This window comes from Festucalex cinctus, chromosome 1 (genome assembly GCF_051991245.1).
Source record: "Festucalex cinctus isolate MCC-2025b chromosome 1, RoL_Fcin_1.0, whole genome shotgun sequence".
In the NCBI taxonomy this organism is placed as follows: Eukaryota; Metazoa; Chordata; class Actinopteri; order Syngnathiformes; family Syngnathidae; genus Festucalex; species Festucalex cinctus.
Window position 1 is genome coordinate 44,785,982 of NC_135411.1, and position 27,505 is coordinate 44,813,486.

General features: G+C 39.2%; 1 protein-coding gene across 11 annotated transcripts in view; it reads right to left on the reverse strand.

The window, feature by feature from the left end:
* Nucleotides 1-27,505, reverse strand: part of ctnnd2b (catenin (cadherin-associated protein), delta 2b) — a 153,573-nt gene that overhangs the window by 72,968 nt on the left and 53,100 nt on the right. For all 11 annotated transcript variants that reach the window (XM_077537232.1, XM_077537198.1, XM_077537241.1 and 8 more), the window contains one exon: nt 2,329-2,363. In XM_077537232.1, the coding sequence (XP_077393358.1) occupies nt 2,329-2,363 (35 nt within the window). The remainder of the gene's footprint in view (nt 1-2,328; nt 2,364-27,505) is intronic.

The following is a 27,505-nucleotide window of genomic DNA, read 5'->3' on the forward strand; positions in this document are numbered from 1 at the left end:
TGTAACTGCCAATCAGCTCCCCCCTTGTGTCTTGCCCAGCTGTGTCTAATCATTGTCAATTAGTGTGTGTGTGTGTGTGTGTGTGTAGGTGTATTTGGTTCCTTGTGTCCTCGCTGTCCTTTGTCGGTTCATTGTTATTTTATCCGTGTCATGCTGGCGAGTTTTTGCCTTGCTGTATTTGTCACATCCTGTATCCCGCGCCTGTGAGTCCTGCCTGTTTTAGTTTTCAACTAGTACGTGTATTCCCAGCTTTGGTTTGTACTTTTTGTCTTGTGTTGTACTTTGTTTGTTTTATGTTAAAATAAAATCATGATTAAGAGCACACCTGCCACGCCTGGCTTTGCCTCCCCACACTTGGGTCCACAACTTCCCTCAAACCCTGACACTCCGCCAGTCACTCTCCTATTGGAGAGACCTCTCTGATGTCACAGCAAGGCCGCTCTCCAATAAGAACATTTAATTTAAAATGCTTTGCTGTCGCACCACCCAGCATTCTATCTTACATTCTCCATCCTGTGGTTCCCTCCCCTCACCATGAACACAATGACTGGGTTTGACAATGGTATGGTCTGCCCAGCTAAGTGCAGTGTGAAAAGAGCTTTGCATAGATTGGGCACTCGGGATGAGATACATCATTTTGTTATTTTATTTTTATTTATTTATTTATTTATTTATTTTTTGATGAGATAGATCAAACAAAACATTGTGTTTATGCGGTTGCTGGCTTCACCAAAAAACAACAACAACAAAAAAAAATATAAATTTTCTGTATCTGTGCCATATAATTTTTATTTTTTTAGTTTTCTTCCACGAACATTTCCAATTCCACCACTTCAAACTTCATTTTGCACTTCTTGTGGTACCATATGTTTATGGTGACAATCAGCAGAGGTGTCAGAATTAATCATTCAATCGAACTAATCAATTATTAAATGAATTGACTATTGTAATAATCAAGTAAACGTTTGGATACATTTTTTTTTTTAATCTTAAAATTATCCAAATCCTCTGATTTCAACCTCACAACATTCTCTGCTATTCATGAAAACAAGATGATTATATTTTATGTTTAATTAAAAAAAAGACTAATAACTGAATCAGTTTCAAAATTTCAAGATTGGTTAGTAAAGAACCAACTCCTTATATGCGACATTGCTTCATTGTTATTTTTTCATCCCTAAAACTATAACAAATCACAAAAATAATTGGTTAATAAACAATAATTGTGAAAAAAAAAATAAAAAAAAATTGGCATTTAAATGCAAAATGAAAATTTATCAGATGATTTGATTATTAGATGGAATAATGTCTAAAATATTTTGGTTGAAAATTACTTTTACACATGTTGCCAACAGTGTACACTATTTGCTAGCGTTGAACACACAAGTTAGCACCTGCTTTTTGGCACCTAATAAATCAGACCCAAAGAGTGGAGCTTGAGTCAAGGGGGAAATATAATTAATGAGCCTGCAACAAATCTTGTGACATTGATGTCTACAGGTTAGCCTTGCCTTGGCAGCCATGAGGACAAATCCATCTAAACGGGTCCTAGGAGCAACATTAGTCTCTTATTGTGAGAGAGGGAGACAAATGGTAATAGAAAAGGTTTTAGTGAGTGGATTATGGAGGACAGTTTTATTGGCTACAGTTGCACAGCAATGACACTGGGCGAAACCAATGCCATTGTTGTCTGCACTGTTACATGCTGACTTTACAAATCCATTTCCTTTACTTAAACCTATTTTATTCAGAGGATGGGTTTGTCACGCTAGGAATTATGACAAGATCAAAAGGCCTAATTGGAGTGTGAAAGTCTTTCATGATTTCTCACCAAGGAATGTAATCAACATTTCAGGCGGCTGCATTGACACCATTTGTACAGCAGAGGACTAAGTAGTGATTTGGAAAGCATTGATGAGTTGCCTTCAGGTCATAATCTTGGCGCATCCTGTCGAGTCATTACATGTCAAAGCTCAATTGAACTGAACCATGTGCCAAGCATGAGCTACGTTTGAAATTAAAATTGTAAGTTTAGAGTGACATCATCATGATTTAAAACTATATGCTTGCATGGTTTTTACTTAGCCTTCAGTCAGAAATACAGAACTAGCAGTGAGAAGAATTTTTCTTCATTCTGTGCTTGCACATGCAGAGCCCACAAGACCTTTTCTACAGCAGCAATCATGTTTCTTGTACAGAATTGAATCTGAACAATGCGGGGGGAAAACGTGATGCAGTATGCACAGTCAGCACAGAGCTGTGGCAGAATCCATACAATGGTGCACTAGATTAAATTTATGATGGGATTTTAGTGGATGGATTTACTACCTTGGTTGTTCCAGCGAAATTTCTCCTCTGCTGAGCTGCAAGGGGGAAAAAAATGACAGAAAGCAAACAAGGTTAGAACTATTGTCATAAGAAAAGAAAACACACACAATTTATTGTGTTTATTGTCTCTGCTAGCCCCCTTTCCAAAACACTCTAACAATAAAGTCGCCAGCTTCGTATTGTAGAAAATAGACTGCATCTATTACAGGGCCGGCCCTAGGTGATTTGGTGCCCTAGGCAAAAGTGTAGATTGCAGGCACCCACCCCCCACGGCTAAAAAATATAAGTGAAATATAAATAATATATATATAAATAAATATATATAAATAAATATATATAAATAAATATATATATATATATATATATATATATATATATATATATATATATATATATATATATATAATATGTATAAATATCGGTGGCACGGTAGTCGAGTGGTTAGCACGTCCGCTTCCCAGTTCTGAGGTCTCCGGTTCGAGTCCTGGCTCGGACCTTCCTGGGTGGAGTTTGCATGTTCTCCCCGTGCCCGCGTGGGTCTTCTCCGGGTACTCCGGTCTCCTCCCACATTCCAAAGACATGCATGGCAGGTTAATTGGGCGCTCTGAATTGTCCCTGGGTGTGTGTGTGAGTGTGGATGGTTGTTCGTCTCTGTGTGCCCTGCGATTGGCTGGCAACCAGTCCAGGGTGTCCACCGCCTACTGCCCAGAGCCAGCTGAGATAGGCGCCAGCAGCCCCCGCGACCCTTGTGAGGAATAAGCGGTTAAGAAAATGGATGGATGGATTGATGGATGTATGAATATATATAAATAAAAGAAAAACGTGTTTTATACTTACACTAAAGTGAAATGGGAGAAAAAATATATATGGTATATGTTTCTTGTCCGGACAAAAAACATTTAATTTTTTTTCTCCCATGTCACTTTAGGGGCTACGTAGATTAAAAAAAAAAAAAAAAAAAAAAAAAAAAAGGTAATAAAAAAATAAATATAAATACAGAGGTGGGCATTCCATCAGTACTGACGGAAGGTCCGTCAATGACGGATGCCCTTTTTGTTGACAATTGACGGGAAACTTTGAAAAATTGACAAACTTGATGGAAGGGGGTTTTCATCTGTCATTGTAACCGTTAATCCGTCACTATTATATCATATATATTTGCTGTCTAACATATTTTATTTTAGAAAACATGAGTAGAGTAAATATTGTCTTCTTTTTTTTCTTTTTTTGCCCTGCAATTTGCTGCCTCCTCCCCTAGCCAAAAGCAACTTCCTTGTTCCTGTTCTATTAGTTCTAAGAGTTACGGTTTACAATTGAGCTGACAAATGACAGAGAATTGAAAATGATTTTTCAAACTGAAGTACAATCGACTGTTGTCAAGACAACAAAGGTGTTCCTTACATGTTCTATTTTCTGGTAAAGGTCACTTCATTTATAGAGCGCTTTTCCACCTTACAAGGCCCTCAAAGGACTTTACATTTTGACTACCCATTCACCTACTGATGACGCAGCATCAGCAGCAATTGGGGGTTTAGGATCTTGCTCAAGGACACTTCAACATGGTCACAATGGCACGGGATGGGATCGAACCCACAACCTCTGGTTTGGGAGATGACCACCATTCCACTGAGCCATGCTGCCCCAAATGACATCCACAATTTGTGTCATTGTCCAAGTGTTACTGAGACTAGGGCAGCCATTTTGATTCAGGGTTGGACTATACCATTCACTCTATAACATCTTTGCAGGTATTTCAGTCAAGAGCCAAAGACATTTTACACCGCCACCCATCTTAATCAATTCAACTACATGTAAAGCTCTATGTTCAATTTCATCTACTTTGAACGTAATGAGAGAAAATGAAATTCTCTCGAAAGTTGCAAACACGTCAATATTAGCATGACCCGGTAGTAAAGCATAAAGACATCACGGACCCCAGGCACAAAGCAATATTGCTAATTTGATTTCAACAAATCAGTCAGCATGTCATCACATGAACATGAAAAACACAAGCAACTTGCAAAGCCCTTTTCTGGGGGAATTCAATGTTGATGCTTGATACAGTTAGAGCCACATTGTAGTGTTCCTGTGTAACCCTTTGAGACAGCTGGCTTTATTTCTGATATTTTCACATTGCGTCTGTGACACTGTTTGGAATGAAAGTGACTTCAAGTGAATAGCATTTGTTTGTGTCTTGTCAGTGCCCGGTCAACATGACTGTGTTCCTTCTTTTTTTTAGGCAGACACTTTCCTGCCAGTTGTCTGCCCTGTGCCTCTTGCCTCTGTTATTGCTGAATAAATGTAAGAATGCTGCTTTTGTTTTGTCTTCCTGGTTCAGATTTCTTTAAATGTTGACAGTGGTTCTGTTTATATTCAGCTCCTCCAATGTTGCTGTCGCCTCTTAGCAGCCTCCCTGACCAGTTTTGTTCTTGTCTTTACATCAGTTTTGGGGGACGTCCACTGTTGCCTCGGAAATTTTGTGTACCTTTCTGATGGCTGCTAACTTTCAACGAGATCTCTCTGACACTGCCGAAGCTGGTTGCATACCAAGACCTGTAAAATGTGACTACAAAAATGTCAGGAAATGCCTACTCTAACAGCGGGACTTGAATTGGGGTTAATCAGGGGCATGTTAAATGGTAGTAGGTGTGTGCTGACTCCCATTTAACATGCGTCTGAATTTGATTGGTTAATTCTGAGCACAGCCTCTAGTAGAAAGAGAGTGTGCACACGTTTGCAATATCGTCTCAGTTGTTTATTTTTATTTGCCTTGTAAAAATGTTTTGGGTTTTTTTTTCCAATTGAGTTGTGCAGGTTATATGCCCTAACTTCATGTTGGAAAAGGTTTTGCATGGGTGTGTAGAGTTTTAATATACATTGTATAAAACATACAGTACTTCAAAGATAAGTGTGCAGGTTGGTTGCCTGTTACATCTCCACCAACCTTTTGTCTTTACTTGACCTTTTTTTTAAACACTTCTAAGTTTTGCATCAGAGCCTATATTTGTAATTTAGGTCATATACAATGTATGTTCATTGTGTATATTTCCAAATGGATTTGGAAATGTATGCGAATTTCAATTATTTTTCTAGATTATAGAAAGTTGTAAAAAGTACATTGATTGATTGATTGATTGATTGATTGATCGAATGTGATCTGTAAATTTCATGTGTAAATCAAAACATTGATTTGTTAATATTGTTGAAATCACACTTGTATTTGTTAAGAAATTTCAAATTGCTCATATGATTTTAAACAAGTTTTGCAATAAGACAGTAATCAATGTATGTGAATATTTTCCAAATGTGCTTAGAACTATTGACACCAAAAAGGAGAGATTTTTAGAATAGCCTTTTTTTCTCTAGTATTTTAGGCCACAAATATACGGTCTGGCCTGCTTAATATCAAATTGGGGTGAATATGGCCTGTTTGCTCAAATGACACCCCTGCTTAAATTGTCTATAGGAAGTGTGGATGCCTGTTTGGCTCTGCCCTGCAATTGGTTGATGACCAGTTCAGGGTGTACGCCACCTCTCACTCAATGCCATCTGAGCAATGCTCGAGCTCACCCACGAGCCTCGTGGGAATAAGGACGTGTGTGTGTATATGTGCATATACAGGGTGAAACCCCATGAATTGCCCCAAAGTCAGCACCTCCAGGTCACAATCGAGTCGACTAGGGGTGTTAAAAAAAAATCGATTCGGCGATATATCGCGATACTACATCGCGCGATTCTCGAATCGATTCAATAATTGTCAAAATCGATTTTTTTTTTTTTTTATTTATTTATTTATTTATTTATTTTTTTTAAGGATTCACACCTTAAGCATGGAAGAATGTTATATGAACGGAACATTAAGCCTTAATATTTTATTTCAATGCTGTTCAAACATGAAACAAATTACAACCTCTATAAGACTGAAATTTCAGATAAATAAATAATACATTTTCATATAAATCTTACACTCTACAAGCTTACTGATTAGTATCTTCTAAATTTGAATGAAAAAAAATCGCAACAATCGACTTATAAATTCGTATCGGGATTAATCGGTATCGAATCGAATCGTGACCTGTGAATCGTGATACGAATCGAATCGTCAGGTACTAGGAAATTCACACCCCTAGAGTCGACCATAATTAGGATAAGCATTATAGAAAATGGATAGATGGGTAATATATATTCCTTTTCCAGGACATTCTCATCATTCTGCAACACCTTATTAACCTTTTGGCCCACCAAATACACTTCAAGCGCGATGTGCCACTATAATTACTGGGCTGAGAAAAAACTAATTGACACTGTGATCAACGCTGCTGCAGCATTGCATACACCACTAATGATATATTGCTTGTGCATTTGTGCACACAGGGTACCTATCAACCCAATCTAATTGTATTTATTGTGCAATCCGCCTCTCTTACATTGTAGTTGCACACTGGACTGTTAATTGCAACGGCACAATGCTGGATTTGTTGTTAGTGCCACCAAAAAAATGAACTAAAGAAATGTGGAACTGGATGTGTGTAGAAGTGAATATGAATCAAGCAGCAATTCGGGACGGTGTTCTGAATGTTTCATCTAATTTGTACTTATAAAATGGTAAGAAACTGCCAACAGCAGCCACTTTTGATACTCGCGTGAGTTTACAAGCGACGTAGGCATTAAAAACAGGATGAAGCAGTGCATGTAATTGTTGTTTTCTAATAAACATGAAAAATAACTGAGCTGACCATTAACTTCAAAACTGAAAGGTTACCACACAATTTACTATTAGCTGGATTAGTATGGCGCTATTCCAAGTTAATAATGAGTGTCGTTAAAAAACAAAAACAAAAAGTTATGCCTCTGTTTAAGTTAATTTTACTGCTCCATTATTGCCCAACCAAAAGTCCTACAATTGGGTAATCACAAAAGAAGTAGAATGTTCAGAAGAAAAGGCATAGGTGATAGAATGCAACCAAACATTGAAACTTAGAGTATGTAATGTATCAGTTACTTTCAGACAATACAATGATATGTAGTTGGATTTAAAAAAAATAAAATAAACAAATCATGATGTGCATTAACTTATGCCTTGAAAAAAAATAACATGGGTATTCTGTTCTTTCAAATTATGACAGTAAAAAATATGCGTGTGTTGGGAGTGTCACTAACCTCTTGTCAGAGGTTCTGTTTGAAAGGGTTTTGAGGAAAAAGAACAAAATTTGCAACAACAAAAAAGATGCTGGAGACAGTGACATGGACAGAACGAGCAGAAAAGACAAAAAGAGGAAGAGCCAGAAAATGGGAATTTTCAGCGAAACAAAGAGAACCCGGCTAAATCCAATGAGGCTTAAAAGAAAGGATGCCAGATAAAGCAATGAAAATCATGTTATTTTACCCACCCAATATACACATGCTGAACTCAGTCTGTGGTGTATAATCCATCTATTACTGTGCCTGCATAGTATCTCTTATCAGTGCTGACCACAATGGCCAGCCCTCATGTCAACAGAGCGGCGAGATTATAGGGCCACCGACGGAGCAAAAAGCACACAGAAAAGAAAGAAAAGATCCTGATAGATCTTGTGAACTATCAGCAATAATGTTACCACTGACAATGTCACTGCTTGGATTTGGATTTAAAGCCAAAGTCTCATTGTGGTTCATTTACTCTGAACTGCTTTTTAGATACAAAGCAGCCCACAATCAAAGGCTGGACAAATAATCATTTTTATTTGTAAGGAGAATAACATCGTGATTAAGACATAGTTTCCAAACAAAGCCAGATTGACATGAAATGAGACATGTTATACACCAATACAATGAGAAACTTCACTGGTCTAGTAATTGTCGAGTCACCACACTCAGCCAACAAAAGCTGCAAACTGACCATAACGACATAGACTCAGCCTATGCAATTGTGGTGACAGTGGTAATATCGCTCACTCCACAACTCTCCTGCTACCACTTTAGATGCTATAAGATGGGGTGAACTGTGAAAATTCTGTCATATCCCATTTCCACTTCATGGCCTTCAAGTACATCATGTTCACTCTGGCGAGCTGGGGAATGCCGGCCTGTCACGGGATATAAAGGACGGAACTCAACTAAGTGCAGAGAGTCTGAGAGGTATAAACCCGACCCATGATAGGAATGTCAGCAGCGGTTGCGACTCTGGCGTGTCGGATAATTAAAGCAGGCAGTACCCATAATGCCACTGCATGTGATGCACATCCTCAGCATCTTAAATACATCTCTGATCACCCTCTGAGAAGGACAGCAGCTGCAAACATTTGTCACTTATGGTTCGAGAGTGAACGCGCTGAAGTTGAAAGTTGTATTGAATAGCTGAAGGGGGTAATTTGAACTGAGAACAGGAATAAAGCAGCTTTTAAGCTGACACTCTATTAAGTGATAGATTGAGAATGGAGCAAGTGAATTGCAATACAGATTCCTAGCAGGATTGGATAGACCTGATTGTCTCCGACACATTCAATGCTTTAAGATGGCCATGCTAAAGATGAGCTTGATTCAGGGACGAAAGTATGCAGCAGAAACCCATTACAAAGTAGAAATTCAGTTAAACAGGTGTTTTCAGACACAAGCAATCATGAACATACTACAGTACTGAAAAGGGCCAAAGCATAAAATTCAAATTGCCTTTGGAGGGAGTTAATTCGACCTTTAAACCCACGAAGATGAAAGGCCCGGTTCTTCTCACAAATGCTGTTATGGAGCTTTTAATTAGAGTGGGAGGAGGTGGATAGAAGACCCCAGTGTACGCTGAAATTATATGCTTTATTTGGCCTCACCTGAACTTTAGCTAATTGCCCATTATGTTGGAACGACAGCTAATTGTAGATGACACTTTATGTATAGTCCTGCTGTATGCCATACTTCAAGAGATGAGATCATTAAACCGATGGAAAATGTCAACATCTTTGGAAGAAGTGCTGAACTTGCTGGAATGGGAACAGAAACACGAATCCTTCTTTCTAGGTGGTCAAGCCTGAGGAGAGCGATAGGCGATATCGGATGTGGGCACGTCAATGAAATTTGATCATCCCTCATTCAGCAATCGTCAACAATCAGGACAGCCGTACGTCATCGTCCATCTATCAATATTATTTCAACCAGGCTTTTGTCAATACTGCTGCGCACGGCCAACCAACGCTACACTTCCTCTTTTTAGGAACCCTTAGCTATTCAATAACCTGCTCGATGTAAAATGGCACAGTGGCACACTGAAGGACCCCTTAGCTGTCTAACTACATTGCCTGATGTAAAATAAAGGAACTGAGCATTAAACTAATGCTTGCACAATAGTGCATTAACGAATTTACCACAGGAGGAGAACATCATCACGGTCTGTAGTCACCCGAGCTCGACAACTTTGTTCAACTTGTGACAAAATTACAAAGATTAATTGCAAGTGAAATACGAACATAATTTTATTTAGCTACCATTTACCCATTAAAACTTCCTTTTCTTAATTACAGCACAAATATTCATTTTTTTTCTCTCCCAGTTATGGACTTCCTAGAAAAGGTGGTTTGAGAAATGTTTGTTTTTTAAAACATTTTTGTAGACATTAAATTGATGTTGAATGAAGTTGGGTTTATGTCTCTCAAACACTTTGCTTTCTTTTTGCTTACATGTTAGTTTCCTGTGGAGCCTGGCTTCATTTTTACACCTTATGAACACGAGCCCCTTGTATTATTAAGAGTTATTTGTCAACATTTATCAACATATGACATTTGCATTGTGTGTCGCAGCACACAGCACTTAAACCTTCTTCCATTGAGTAAGCCAAGCACAGGAGTAAAGTTAAAGAATTGCTTTCCTTTTTCTGTTTGTCATTTGATTATTTAATATTTTGGTCCTAGAAGTGGTTAATCCGCCCACATTATCAGAACAAATGTTCAGCGAGCGCAATAGACAGAGACTGGGAGCGATAGAAGCAGAAATCTCCTGTGACTCACAAAATTGGTGTCAGTGTGAGGCGGCCATTTTGACTTGAAGCCAGAAGTTAAATGAGATGCGAGCAGGACATGTTGTTTTTTTTGTATGAAAATAACACATCCCTCTATGAATGGCCAAGGGACATTGGGTGACCTGGAGATTACATATACCGTATTTTCCGCACTATAAGGTGCACCGCATTATAAGGCGCACCTTCAATGAATGACATAGTTTAAAACTTTTTTTCATATATAAGGGGCTACAGTAGAGGCTGGGGTTACGTTATTCATCCATTAGATGGTGCTGCGCTAAAGGGAATGCCAACAAAACAGATAGGTCAGTCAAACTTTTTTAATAGAATACAAACCAGCTTTCTGACAACTCCATTCACTCCCAAAATGAATAAACCGCTGTTTTATTATTTTCTCTGAGCTAAAGTATTAGTATTAGCTAGCGATCCAACATGGCGGGATCTTCTGCCGATCGTGCAGGGTCACCGATAGCGTTTTGACAGCGAGACATGTTGCGGCTCAATAATGATCCATATATAAGGCGCACTGGATTATAAGGCGCATGGTCAGCTTTTGAAAAAATTGAAGTCTTTTAGGTGCGCCTTATAGTGCGGAAAATACGGTACATATATATATGGAGAGAGAGAGAGAGAGAGAGAGAGAGAGAGAGAGAGAGAGAGAGAGAGAGAGAGAGAGAGAGAGAGAGAGAGAGAGATTGTATTGATATAGAGACGGTATTTGTCAGGGGAGATATACCTTACAATAACTTATTGTTTATTACTTTCTGTTCAAAGTTTTATCTAAAATTGTCAAGTGTGATAATCTTGAAGTCACTCCACATTCGTACTACACTACTTCTACAATTCCCCATGCCCTCTATTCAGCAACATGTTTTCATGTGGATAATTTAATACACATGTACACATCAAATTCTGCAGCATAGCAAGCATAGCACATCTTTGCACTTGTTGCACACACCCACTATACAGCATAAAGCCGGGGCAGTGAGCCAGGTCGCCTTATTTGTATTGATTGGGTCCAGCCAGACTGCCCAAAAACATGGCAGACTTCCAGAGCGAAATTAAAGAAAACATCATTTTAGAGCCAAAATGGCCACCTGTCAATGCTTGCTGCAGCTGACACACAGGTGTGCCCAGATTTGAATTTAGCATAATAGCATTAACATAATTAAACACATTATTATTTTCCTGTTTACAATCAAATTGAGTGGTGTATTGCTTCCTATCCTCTCTCATACAACTGTGTAACTGAATTGGCATCCAATATTGGAATGATATCATCTCCCAGTAGATATTGTCAAGATGTTTCGCGATGTAGCTGGAGATGGGCAAAATAAAATAATATATAAAATGGACCAGTCTTGGCACACGGGCAACAGTTTGGCAAGGCAATTTGATTTGTATAGCACATTTCATACACCAGGCAACTCAATGTGCTTTACACAAGGAAAGACAACACAGCATCACCAAACACATTAGTTAACATTCAGAGCAAAGAAGAGAAAACAAAAGTAGGTTACAAAATGTAAAAACATTTAGCTTAAGGAAGTTTAAAATAATAATAAAAAAATAATAATTAAAAGGAAAACACATGATTAATTAAAGGTGTTTAAAAGTCCTTAAACGATTGAGAAAAAAAAGCAACATTTTCAACCCTACACTCGGGGCTGACTTCACTTCTGTTGGCAGCCTATTCCATCTGTGTGCAGCATAACAGCTAAATGCAGCTTCACCATGTTTGCTTCGAACTCTGGGTTCCACTAATTGGCCCAAGTCTGTCGATCTCAGAGCCCTGCTGGGTTTGTACTCAATCAGCATTTCTTGAATATATTCAGGACCCAAACCATTCAGTGATTGATAGACCAGTAGCAGAATTTTGAAATCTATTCTACAGCAGACTGGGAGCCAGTGTAAAAAGCCTTAAGGACTGGAGTGATATGTTCTGATCTCTTTGATTTGGCCGGAACTCGAGCTGCAGCGTTCTGAATGAGCTGCAATTGTCTGAAGTCAGAAGTTAAGCTCCATATTATACTGGCTGGGTTTTAAGTTAATGTGCATTCTTTGTTGAATGTGTATCTTTTGGCTACAAATCACAAGAATGTGCCAAAAGATAAGACATTTTGAAAGAGACATTTATGAAAAATATACACTAATTATTTTCTTTGAATTATTCATTATTATTACCAGACAATTCTGAGCAATCAAAAGGATCATCTGTACTGAAGTATTTGTGGCCCCACACTTTTATGGCCTTTTCCAAGATTGAACAAGATCAGGTGTTGACATTGTAATATGACCGCAAGCCACAATTCACTTCATACAGTTCAGTGCACAGATGAACAGCCTATCCATTGTGTATGTGAAGCATGCTACCATATGGTAGACGTACCCAAATTGAAAAAAAAATGATTTCCTTCTCTATGTTTTTGTTTAGGTCAGCACTTGTCTTCATCCCAACAATACAAAGACAGCTGGTCGAAAAGGCCTCAAAGTCATTCATTGTGAGGGACAATTTGCTGTAATGTAGCCATTTATTACCTTTTTGTTTATGTGTAAATTTGTTTTTCAAGCAGCCCAATTCATGTGGCTTGCGTATGGGCAATGGCGACAAGGTGGCTAGAAACAGCGCGTGCAACTCAGTCCTTTGCGTGTATGTACAGGATTCCAAAGATCAACTCAAAATATGGAAGGTGAATATGAATAATTTTCAACCTAACTGTATGTTATGTTACGGAGCCCGGTAGGGGACATCACAAAAATATTTAAGATTGCAAAATATAACACAATACTTTGCAATATAACGAAATCCTATTATTTTGTTATATTGCAATGCTATTGCGTTATATTGAAATAACTTGGGTTTTAATGCAATAATTTGCGATATAACACAAAGCTATTGCATTTTAACGCAATTATTTTTGCAAAACATATGGGCAGATGCCCGACTTCCGGGTTTCCACACATCAGCCCCAGTTCCGGCCACTGCCACTTGTACCCCCACCCACGTGCTCCCGCCGATGGGCGTGAAGTGCATCAGACAATTGAGACAGCCACACTACTAGGGGCACAAAGTTGAAAGTGCAAGTATTGGGACGACCCACATGTCGCAAACCGGAACCGGAATCAAAGTTGATGTGCAAAAACCCACAAGTCGGAAGTCCCGCCTCCTCCGTGGCATATACCCTGTCAAGACGCGATCGATGACCCCTGCATGATCAGTGACCCGCATGCGCATTAGATCGGCCATCTTGGAGCGCCAACTACGGCAACCACAGTAGAACAAATACCGTTATAAGCCTGCGTGATAGTGCGTGTTCGGAAAAACATGATACAACAGGAAAAAAAATTGGATTATTGATGTATTTACTAAGTGACTTTTATTCCTATGAGATGAACATTTTACTTTTGACCTCATTACATTATAGTGAGTCTGCATTGTTATACTTTACAGTAAATCTGCAGTATGTGTGTGTGCTTTAAATGACTCCCCCCTGCCACACCCACCCTCAACCACTATGCTATGATATTGGCCACACATTGTTCTAAAGACAATAAAAATAAACCATACCCATGCTCACAGTAAATTATAATTACAGTATATAAAGTCTTTCCAATAAGACGCTATATTTGTTGTGGGGCGAATCGGTGAGAACTCTTTGGACGCGTGTCGTTGCCACAAAAAACAAAACCCATGTTCGGTCGTGTGGTCAAAAACAATTTAATCCAATAAAGTCCAATCCTTGTCCAATAATGTCCAAAGGACAACACGGTCCTTTTCGCATACCGACAATAGTTAAAAAAATAAAATAAAATATTTGCCTCCAAGGTACACACACACCTGACGCTCATTACCATGATTTCATTTAATCCTTGGGGCACATGCGCCACCATGCAGTCAAACTCAGAAATCAGATGAAGAGCAGAAAAACAAAGAACACTTTAATAGGGTTCCAACACAGTATGTGTCAAAATCTACCTTTCGTACAATTTAAAATATAAACAAAAACAAACGTGCACATGTCCTGTACCTTTCGCAATGCCTGTTTCATTTTGCATGAGTGAACGTGTTTGGACCTCTGTAGGTGCCGTAGTTAGCGATCCAAGATGGCCGATCTTCTGCGCATGCGGGTCACAAATCGTGCAGGGGTCACCGATCGCATCTTGATATACCCCATTGCGAAATAAGGCAAATTGTTTGTGAAAGAACGAGAAATTCCACTTCTGGGTCATCAGCAAACATTAGCAAAAGCAAGTTCTCTATCATCAACACCACGATTGTTTTGTTAATTTGCTTTTAGTTAATTAAACATTTACTTCATACCTCATCGCTTTGCATGCAGTATGTCATCGCCTCGGACATTTCTAAATCATAAAAGTCTCTCCAAACCATCATCCATGTTCCTGCCAGCGACGCTTACACTTAAATCAATGACCCGAAAGTGGAAATCTTTCGTTCCCTTCCAAAAGTAACATTGCGTTGTTTTACAATACATAATTACATTTATTTTATTATTATATGTATATATTCACCAAAAGTGAATTAACAAAGCAATCGTTGCGTTAATGATAGACAAATTTGTTGCAAATAACCCGGAAGTGGACACTGTTGTTCTCTCGCACACAATGGGGTATATGCCACGGAAGAGGCGGGACATGATTTTGCACATTAGTTTGTTTCCGGTCCGGGTTGCGAACGCACAACCGAGGGGCACAAAGTCGGAAGCACAAGTATTTTTGACGCAGCCCACACGTCGCAAACCGAACCGGAAGCAAACTGATGTGCAAAAACAGTCCCGCCTCTTCCGTGGCATATACCCCATTTGCGTTATTTCGCAATATATTTTGCAAAAGTCATTGCGTTAAAACGCAATAGTTTTGCGTTATAATGCAAATTATTGCGTTAAAACGCAATAGTTATTTCAATATAGTATTCAATAGTTTTGCAATATAACGCAATAGGATTGCGTTATATTTAGTGTTGTTCCGATACCGATACTGGTATCGGCAGAGGTGCCGATCCTGCATTAAAACAGTGGTATCGGTATTGGTCACAGGTAACATGCCGATACCATTAATTCCAAAGCTAATATAGGATTTTGGATGCAGCATCTTGTGTCTTGCTTGTGCACGACATTCACTGATATGTCACATGTTCACTGCATGCCAATCTAAGATATCCGATTGGCCCTTGAATGCTCTGAACCAATGGCAGGACAGCTTTTTCATGTTGAGGGAAAAAAACCTTAGGTATCGGTATCGGTATGGTATCGGTATTGGCCGATACTGCGAAGCTGGGTATCGGAATCGGTATCGGGTGCCACAAAACGATATTGGAACAACACTAGTTATATTGCAAAACTATTGAATTAGTTTTAGTACTGTGTTATATTACAATCATACATATATTCATGACGCCCCCTCCATATTACGTGAAATCTAATTATTTATTATTTAATATATTTTTTTATATTAGCTAAAGCTTTGATAGATATGGTGTTGTACTACTCTATTACAGTATGTAACAGTGTACATTAGTGAGTACCACAATAATAATAATAATAACAACAACAATAATAATAAGAATAATAATAATGATGATGATGATAATCATAATAACAAAAACAGTATGTTTTGCCTTCTAAGGAAGCCAAGTAATTGATTAGAAATCAAGTGATGTTTTACTTTGGCAAGGTGACCACCACTAAAGTGCTTACATAGGAAAAACCTCACTCCATTCGTCTTCTATACTGTCACGGTATAGAAAGCAGGAAGGTTTCCTAGATACTGTCGCAGATGACTTGGGCCAAAAATGAAAAACAAAACAAAACGTCCATTTCAGTGACACAAGTCAATCAACATAAAATGAATGTATTAATTCATAAATGATTAAAATGTGGTTAATTACTAGTATAATATTGGGACTGATGTGCAGGGTTTGTGTTGATATCTCACTGAAAGTTTGCAAAGTGAATGTTATAGGTTGCAAGGTTTATAGACCCTTCCAGCTGACGTCACTGCTTAGCTCCCGCGGAGCCTCCCGGAGGGCAAACATCCCATAACAAATGAACGTAGAGAACTTGATTTTCGGTGAGCGTTTTCCTTAAAAGGTGGGAAATATGTCAAGTGTCACAAAAAAACGTCCCGAGTAGGACACTACATTACTGCGAATCATTGAAACCAGTTGTTTGAAGCCGCTAGCTACCAAAGAAAAAAGTTACATCGTAGTTTCACGCTAGGCACCGTGCTAGTTTTTTACTCCTCACTGTCTTTCGCGGGGTTTAGAATCGCTGCTGGCAGCCGAAAGAATGCTTTCTTGCTTTCTTCTCTCTTTGAGCCATTAGAGCATCCGTTGGCTGCGCACAACTTCACCAGAGCATTGGTCGCTGATTTATCAACTCTTTGACCTATTTTCTAGCTCACACTGATTGTTTTCTAATTCACTCGCATTGACGCCCTGACCATCACCGCTAGGGGCGGACTTCAACATGACGTCACACTGGAAGGGTCGATTGATTCATTGTCCTTTCATTTGAACAAATACATTTAAATATATGGTACTGTTGGAGTAAATTCAGAAATGCTCAAGAATTCAGTTTACTGTCCAAACAATGTTTCCAAGAACAAGGATATTTATGAACAGTAAATGTGGTCTTTATAAGACACGATAAGCGAAATTAGCTGCCATAAGATTCTATTATGTCTATTTGGTTGCCGAATGTTTACTTTTTCTCTGTTGAGGGAAAACGTTAAGTCTCCCAATAATCCTGTCAAAGCAGAGGATTGCACTGTATGCTTTAAGTGGCGATAACGTCCGTTATGTTATGGATGTTGCATTTAGGCTTGCGTACTTTTGAGGGGGCCTCCCTCAGGTCAACATAAAAATACAGCACATATACGCATTGTTAAAATGTGCTTGTGAGGCTGAGATCAAAATTCCTCAATGTGTTTGTGTGTTTGCACATGAGCTGACTGCTTCAGTAATCTAAGATTGTTTTTAAGGAACGAGGGACAGTCACTGCTATGTGGCGATGAAAACTATCCACAAAAGCACACAAAATGAGACAGATCCAGATATTAGGCTTCTTGAGAGGCTTCTTTATCTTGTTAGTGTCTTTGTCTTTTTCTTTCCGTTTTTGTTACCTTCACGCATCCTTCATTCTGTTTTTGGAGAGGTTATGTTGCATCTTAGCTGAGGCTCACTTTTATGGAGTTAACAGCTTCTTCCCATGCTTGCCAAAGTTTACTCAAGGTCTACGGCAGGACTGTCACTAGTCAGTGGTCACTCAATGAGCGTTTGACACACATTTCTCTCCATTCTCTTTACTTTTATTTCTCACGCTGAGAAAAAGTATCTGTCACCAAGATGGAAACTCTAATTTACAATTCAATTTCTAATTAATGTATTTAATTTGACAAGTGTAGCTTTTGTGTCAAGCGGTCACGTGACGGCACACTCAGCCAGTAGCGGAATGCGCAATGGCCGCGGGACGCGCAGACACACTGGGCTGGTGAATGCTTGTCACAGGTGTGTTGTTGTTTTGCTTAAAATAATACCAAATGATTTAAAAAAAACCTGGATGCAACTAATGTCGAACTGAAGGGGCCGAATGCCGAGTGAGTGAAACGGAGCCAATTACAGGATGATTAAATTACGGAGTTGCTGAGTTGTGTTTACATCACTTTCCCCCCCCATTGTTTGAATCGATTAGCCTATCCAGTAATGTAGGACCGCAGTCAAGCCTCTCCATTCATTTGAATGTGTCAGCCTTGCCTATAATAGCTGTTACCTCTCTGTTGTGTTGTGTGTGTCGTGATATTTCTCTGAATATGATTCATCAAGTGAAATGCCATTAAAGTTGTATGATGCAACTTTAGACTCAAATTGGAGTGTTAAAATAACCATATTTGTACCTGTTTTTTAAGAATTGTACAATGGCACAATGACTGCTGCCCCTATTTTCCTGTAAAGTGAAATAATGGTGGAACGTTTGTTTGGGCTGGACTCTTTAAATTTTGTTATGAGCATGACGTCATGCGCGTTCACGCTATTAGTCGCTAGTGTCCCCGCTAACTCTCGTGATTGTTCATACAACTTTACGGACCGGACAGCTTATTCAAGATGGATTTGAAGACGACTGCACCCGATAGCTACGTCTCAATCACATGTAGAGACTCCACGGAAGACAAATTGAGGAGTAAAGTCCAGTCTGGTGCAACAAAAATGTCAAAATAACCACTTTTGGACCAGCGACGCGGGAGGACGCGGATAAATATAGGAGCAGCGGATGACTGTAGAGCACTTTAGCGAGTCAACAAAAAGTGAGCACCACCGACTACTTCCACTTCTTTCCTGTTCTATGCAGCCGTGGCACTATTTTGTCTTTTTTTTTAGGTACGCAATAGCACTTTCACTTTTTTAGTGGCAATCGCGCCCTCCGCGCCGTCCCACACACTTTTGTTCCGCTGCACGCGAAGTCCATTGACTACAATCCAAACGCACCACCACCCCAAACCGCTTTTGGTGTGAACGCAGCATGAGTTCGGAGACATTAGCAAAGCCGACTTGATTAAATAGTTGGCTCACTGGCTTTGTACTTGTGCTTGATTAAATTAAAAAATAAGTATATATTAGCAACGTAGTAGTATACTCAATTTCATCGGATTCACGGGAATGCGATTTTATCGTTTGTAATGTTAGGTAAGCTTTTGTCACTCAAAATGACTTTCACATACAAAGTAACTTGAAGATTAATGTGTTTCTTACCAGTCTGTAGACATTATTAAGCCTATGAAAAAGGTGTTGCGCTCCGTGTTGACGTTTGTTCACTTAACTTGGAGGTTTGCTCGTACCCGAGAAGTTGTGCACGCCCCTGGCCGTGTGCACGTCATTCCGCATTTCGCCAGAGGGGTCTCAAATGTGCAAAAACTCTGAATCCTGCGTCCTGCGCCTTTAAAGTGACATACTGTAATGTCAAATGTACTGTACACATACAGTACATATTGCTTAATTGAAGAATGTAAATCATGTCAATAAGATCTCACCTGTGATACCAATCTATACCTGCTGTAGCAAAAATGCTTGTTTTGTTTTTTTTAACTAATATTAATATCATATTGACATGCTAATAAGCACAGTCTGATTATGGAGTTGTGCCTTCATTACATAATTCTAGACTCCGAGTAGCAGACCTTAAAGCAAAGCAAGCATAATTATGTACGGTAATCTGAAAATGCTGTTTAGATGCAGCATAAGGCTAATATTTATGTTGTTTTCCCTAGACAAAATGAACATTTTTAAAACACTAATTAGTTAAAAATAACTGGCATTTTACTTAGCATTCCACTTCCGCAGCCCAGTAGAGGTTGTGACCTTTTACTGAAACGGTCTGAATGTTGAACACACACAGCATCGATTCGTTACATCCATTTCAGAACAATGACATTTAAAGAGAAGGATGCAATGTGACTCCAGATGATGATGCCCTTTCATTGATGGGTAGAGACCAGAAAACTCCAAATGAATAACAAACCTTATCTACGCATCAAATAGCCCCCCCCCCCCAAAAAAAAAAAATAGTAATACAGACAAAAAAAAAATGCAAATAAATCAAAAAACAAAATAAACATTATATAAATAAAAGATGTGCGTGGTGATTGTGTTGTTGCTGACTGAGCTGGACAGTCTTTGACATGTCAAATGTATTTGTTCATCACAGCTCAGTTAGCTAGAGGCAACTTCATGTTGTTATTTATTTATTTTACCACACAAGTGTTGTTTTGGAAGGCTGGAGGTTCTCTTCTCTGACCCATTATTTTTTCCGCCTTCTGAAAAAGGATGCTTTTTCTGCTTTTTGTGCAATGTTTGACTTTGACTTGCCCAAAACAGACCTTATTGGTAGATAAGTAGCTGGAAATGTGAGGTTTCTTACTCGTGGCAAATAAAAAGGTACTATTAAAATAAAAAAATAAAAAGCTGTAAAGCAAGAAACCATGCTACACTGAGCGTCCAACACTTTTTTTTGGGTGCTTTTGGGTCGGCTGACATGAACTCTGGTGCCATTGCTTTGATAGTGCATCTTATTTGGTCAAGCGAGAATGCTCACATGCGAACTCTGCATGGTGTGCACCAAACAAGCAGGGTGAGACCACGTTGAAAAAGGAGAGCTTGCAAGTCAACTGTTGAGCTTCGGTTCACTTGAGCTCAAATGTGAACACTGCACAGCAAAGGCATGTGATTCGAAAACAAGTAAGATCACAAGCTGCTAAAAATGAATTGTTCGAAAGGATTCTTCAAAAAGAGGAAAAGGACAAACAATGAAACAAAGACGAAGAGCCAGCAAGTTCCAAAAAAGAAATCTGCATTTAAGAGTCAATATCAGCAGTCAAGTTTATTGCTCCAGATTATTCTCACGCACCAATCCAGCTCTGCCTAATCCTGTGAGCGGCATGTGCAACACTGTTCTTTGCACTTATGTATCGAGTACAAGCAGAGGTAAACCTATTTTGCCACATGTAAACTAGGGGTGGGAATCTCTGACATGAGGCCGATTCGATATGTATCTCGTTACACAGGTTGCGATTCGATTGAAAAACGATTATCTTTCAGAACAGAATGGTTCGATTAAGTTTGGGAATGATGCAATTTTCGATTCAATACGATTCATTTCAATATTCAAAACTTATAGTGACATTTGTTGCTTGTATACATTAATCTTAAAAACACCACAAATTTTTACAGTATCTACAAATGTGTTAAAAAACAACAACAAAAATGTCTTCTATATTTTTATATATTGAATCAATTATTTAAATAGACCGCAACAAAGGGCTGGGCGATATGACTGAAAAATGTATCAGGTTAAATATTTATTAGTCGTTTTTGACAGTTATATATATATTTTTTTTAAATTCAAAATAAGGAACAGGAAAACAAAATGAATTTGAAATATAACCTTTAAAAAGACACCAACACAATTAAACAGAATATGTGCACAGTGTAAAGTTTTTCAGAAACATAAATTTAAGACATGAAACCGACCGTCCAGCCAAAAGAAATATGAAGCCACCACCTTATGGAAAAATAAATCTATCAAACACATTTTAACCACTTAATATATCTAAAAATATTTCCAAAACTACTGCCCTTCCCTTTTTTCAACAATATTTGTTTTTAACTATTTTTGTTTTTCTTTTGCCATCACATCCATTTTTGGTTTATGTATGACGTCTTTTTTTTTTTTTTTTCTTTTTTTTTTTTTTTTTTTTTTTAAATCTGAGACACGATGGTGACCACGGATTCACTACTGTTTATATTTTGTTTTTTGGGCTGTCGTTCATTTTGAGTTTGATGACGTAATTGCGGGCACGTCTCAGTTCCCTGCTGCTCATGCTCGTTGTGTACATTGACAGGGAGCCACAAACTGAGAAATGAGATACTTGCAGTGTGCTTTTAGCTTTGCTGGTGTGTTGGCTGTGGAACATACCTGTGTCGTTTGAATCCATGCATTGGATCGTCACGGGAGTTATTCTTTTTGGCTCGCGCGCAGTACCAACGCCGGCCCGGGACATACAAGTGCACCGAGAACTCGATAGCCATGGGAAATACCGAGATGTACGGCACCGGCTTCTGCTACTGTCTTCAGTTACATGTGGTCACTCGTTGTGACGCACGCGCATGCGCACGCACACTATCCCGTGCCGTGTCACGAGCCCGGCGTTGACAGTGGGCGGCGCCCCCCCAAAAAAGGTGCATAACGTCTTTGCATTATGTTTACAACATCCAGGGAATGAAGCGTCTCTGAGCACTACTTTGCTAGCTCTCTGTCAACACGGAAGTAGCTTGAATAGTGATGCTACTGAAACGTAAACAAAACAAGTAGAGCACGGTGCAGAACTCTTGCTATTGTTATGAAAACCATAAAGCCTCACTCGCAACCGATTCACAGCCACGCAATATCCGGTCCACAGCTTTACAAGAAATGTATCTCAGGATTCCCGGCGGATTTTGTATCGGTTGACGAGTCTGCTACCGAAACGGTCGTTTAGCTCCCCTTGACGATGAACCGGTCGAATCGTTTTTTGTCCCACCTCTAGTGTAAACCAGGGTTTTTCCTATGTAGACAAATTGGAAGCAGCCACCTCCACCTAATTTGCTCGCCGCCTCCACACAGCTGCATCGCTCCAGCTATGTTGATTGAACCATTATGGAGGCGCTATATCAACAGCAGTGCACAGGAAAGACCTGAAGCAACAACCCCAGAAGAAACTGCTTAAAAAACAACAACAACAACAACTTTATTGTACCTAATAAGAAACCGCTCACGGAGGAACCGTTGCACACGCCCATTTCTTGGTTGCGAGGCAGAGGTGGCTTTACTCCAGCCATCATCGCCAAAGATAAAAACACAGTATATACAATAAACATAATAGTATTTTACAACTACGCTGAACTATATTTATTTACAATATGTACTAGTGGATAAATTTTTAATGATTGTAGTAAAAACGAAAAACAATCAAATAAAATCGCGGGTCAGCTGGCTTTGGGCAGTAGGCGGGGTACACCCCGGACTGGCTGTCAGCCAATCGCAGATTATTATTATTATTATTATTATTATTGTTATTATTATTATTATTATTATTATTATTATTATTATTATTATTATTATTATTATTATTATTATCATTATTATTATCCATCCATCCATCCATCCATTTTCTTGACCGCTTATTCCTCACAAGGGTCGCGAGGGGTGCTGGCGCCTATCTCAGCTGGCTCTGGGCAGTAGGCGGGGGACACCCTGGACTGGTTGCCAGCCAATCGCAGATGATGATTATTATTATTATTATTATTATTATTATTATTATTATTATTATTATTATTATTGAAACATGGGAGTATTATATGTTGCCTGTAAAAGATGAAAGCGAGTCCGTTAATTTACAGAATACATGGACGTCATGGCACATGGTCAGGATTAAGGATATTTGATACCACTTTTTTCCCTGACCGATACTCAACTCTTGAGTAGTCACTGATACCACTAGTAAATAATATTCCCCACCCAAAAAATGACAGATGATTTTAAAGAAAGACCTTTATACACCAATATATTATTTTTCTTTAACACTGCATGAAAATTTATGGTAATTCCTATAATTTATAATTTCTAGTTCCTGATTGAAAAATGGCTGCCGGATGGTGGCTGATAATGGTATCGGTCACTGTCGTGAGTACTGATACCTTACAATAAGAGTGGTATTGGCACCAATAACTGGTATAGGAAGTCGCCCATCATAGTCAGGATAGTACCACCTCTGGCTCAATTTGAGCCAGGAAAAACCCTGTAAAAAACTGACAGTCGAGCTCCCTGAAAAGTGTCTGGGTAATGACCTCGCTAGATGGCTCGCATTTATTCACCAGACGAGCGCTACATTTACAGCACGTACACAAACACACCGCTCAGCAGTCAGACGAGCATGAGGTCTGACTGTGCCACCATTTACCAGACAAATGTTGCACATATACATGGCCAAAAAAGCAGACTGCCACAGGAGGTGTCTCTGTATGTTTGTGTGCAATATTCTACTTGTACTTAGAACTTGTTCCCCCCAGCGGGGTATTGTCCTTTGGTAAATAATAATCTCTTTTACTAACTGCCCCAGGGCTGCTTGCAGCAACTGTACTAAAAACTGATGTAATCCCATAATGCAACATGATTTCGAACAGTTGTGGCATTCCAGAAGACTGGAATACTGGGGAATTTCTGACCTCTCACCTTTGAACTTCAACTAACGTATGTTTGCAGACCTCACAGAGCTACAGTGCCCACTGATAGATAAATAAAATATGAAATATAGTTATTGTAACATTTGATGTGTTAGTAAGAGTGATGACTGTCACACTAATTCTATTTAAAAACAAGTGCAGTTGTCAGCCATGTGTGATGCTTAGAGGGATGTTCGATGCCTCTTATTTCTAGCCCGATTCGATACCGATACCAAATGCACTTAATACTTTTACTTCTTATGAAAACAATGACATAATTTTTAAGATAGTCCTACATGTCCCAATATAGCGGCTTTCCTTAAAATTGCATGACATTAATGGCCATTTTCTATTCTTTTTATTCTAGCTTCTGATTGTAAAATGTCCACAAGAAGGTGGCCAATACTAGTTTCAATACCTTGAAATAATACCTATTTGTTAATATATTATCATTTTGAGGTCAGCCTTGTAACTTTCTACAATTCTCAAATTGCAGCATTGCAACCACATTCTAAATGCTACTGTGTTTTATTCCTTCAGTGTTTGCCTCTTACACTAGGTATGTAAATAAATAAATAAGCAAGCAAGCAAGCATCTGCAATTGGCTGGCAACCAGTTCAGGGTGTACCCCGCCTACTGCCCGAAGCTGGCTGGGATAGGCTCCAGCACCCCCGCGACCCTTGTGAGGAGTAAGCGGTTAAGTGGATGGATGGATGGATGGATGGATGGATGGATGGATGGATGGATGGATGGATGGATGGATGGATGGATGGATGGATGGATGGATGGATGGATGGATAAGCATGGGGTACGGGCTGTTGCAAGGTATTGTAATTGTTCTGAAAACATAATGGTTAACTTTAATTGAATTTGCTTAACAAATTAATTATAGACCATCCGCTAATGTAAGGCTGCCCTAAATTTGCAGCATTGGCAATTATGAAAATCATTTTGCTTTGTTTCTGAAAGGAATAATACAATGTATAAAATAATACAGTATTTTAAATGATAAAATAGAGTACAGTGTTATCTCATTTATTTTACAGACAACAAAATAGTAAAACATATCATGTATTGATTAAGATATTGAATTATTTAATATTCCTGAGCAGAAATAAATAGCTTTAGTTGTTGAATGTTGTGCTTACTTTTTGGTGCTTCTAAGCCGCAGGTCTCAAACTGCATTCCTCGTGGGCCGCAGTCGTGCATGTTTTAGAGGCTCCTCTCTTCAAACACACCTTGTTCATCAGCAAGCTCTGCAGGAACCTGCTAATGATCCTGATTATATGATTCAGCTATGTTTGAGGAGAGAAACCTCTAAAACATGCACGACTGCGGCTCTCGAGAACTGGAGTTTGAGACCTGTGTTCTAAGCTTTCTATTTGGGTGTGAAAAGGTCAGCTCCGTTTCAAAGTCCTCACTATTGTTTTGCAGAATGTTGTCAACACTCCCTCCATCCTTTTGGTCTGCATGTGAGGTCATGGGTGAGCTGGGGTCTATCCCAGCTGACTTTGGGCGAGAGGTGGGCTACATCGCCCATACAGACAAACCTTAACCTACCATGGAATGTGGGCGTAAGCTGGAGTGCATGAAAACTCCACCCAAGAGGGCCTGAGCCAACATTTCAACCCTCTCAATTGTGAGGCAGATGTGTTCACCACCACTACATAATTCTGCTCCGAGTCATTTAACAAATTAGAAAATGGTGGCTGCAATGTATCACTCACGGCAAGGTCCAAATCATTGCAATATTTTCGGCATACACATTGGAATGTTAACTGCAATTAGCAGCATATGTTCTTTCTGTTATGTGATGAACTGATGAACACACTCACATGCATACACACACTGATGGTTTGTGCCTTTTGAAGTGACAAAACAGCAGCAGATGCTGCGTTAGACAATGTGTGACCTGTGTTGAATGATTAAGGCTGGAAACAAAGGCAGAGCTGAAGGACTCATTAGCACCTCTGAAAGTCTTTATCGTGCAGCACACAGCGGAACTGCAGAACCTCCCACACTCGCTCAGCAGCACTTGACACTCATTCATAGTCACTTTTTTTCTGTTTGACTCGGCCGAATGGACACAGCTCTTTTGTTGACTGGGGAGCTTGGCTTCAATCAAGTTTTCACATTGCAATATGAAATCACACGTGGGTGCTTGCCTCACATACAGAATGGGCAACTCTCGGGAGTAATTTCCTCAGAAATAGAACATGGGGTAGTTTTATTTTTACATAATTTTTTAAACTAGATCATTCTAATAGCTTAGATTACGCTGTTAAGCTTAACTCAGGGCGTCAGTGAAAAAGCAGTCTTGACTTGCGCCGTTTTCTGGTGGTTAAAAATCACACTTGAAAGATTCCGAATGCCCGGTTCTTTTATCTTTAACGCTTGCGATATTATACTAACTGTAACAACCAGAAGACTACATATTCTTAGTTGAACTATTTACTCAATGCCAGAAAGATCGAGTACACAGTTGTGAAACGTTTTCAAATCTGTCCAAAATGGTTTCTACATTTATGCTGTCTTGGCTGCCCACCTACACGGGGGCCGGGTCAGCCCGGACTGTTTCAACTAGATATTTGCACCAGAGTGCAGATAGATAAGCAAGGACAGGTCACAGAAACACAACTCACCTATCTAATCATTAAGACGCCTAATCTAACAGTGATTATATGATTCCCTGGACGGTTACCTGATGACCTCTATGGCCTCTTTAATTACAACTCACATTGTTGTTATTATTGTTTATACCTGGATTGACAGGATATGCGCTGAAAATGCAACAGAATGTCAATGTCATTTAAGATGGAGTTTCCACTGAGAACAAAGAATGGACATGTAATCGGACGTCTGGAAACCACTCAAGATCGCAGAGACTATTTGTTCCCCGTGGTAAGGTGGAATCGGTCAAAATATGGACATCTTAGTACGGTACAGTTGCTCAAAGCAATCCAAACATGATCATGCTCCATCCTTATTGATACTTCAATTTACATTAGCAAGAACATCTTATAAAAGCTTCTAACACCCTCAAACAAATACAGAGCTTATAAAGTGTTCACAATAATTCAATTGCACTATTTAAAAAAGTTAACTTATTTTGACACGAACATAATAGTTGTTTCAAATATTGTCCATACTTTCATGGCAGCCATTTCCTGGAACATTCATCCATCCATTATCCTTATCATTATTGCGAGCCAACTGGAGCCTATCCCAGCTGACTTGGGGCGAGAGGCAGGGTACACCTTGAACTGGTTGCCGGCCAATCACAGGACACATAGAGACAAACAAACGTACACTCACATTCAAACAAATATAGGAAAATAATTCACTACGCAAGATGAACTAGTTCATAGCTCCTGCATATTTCAACCATGAGAAGAGAGGCAGAAAGTGTGAATTCTGCAGAGGGAAAA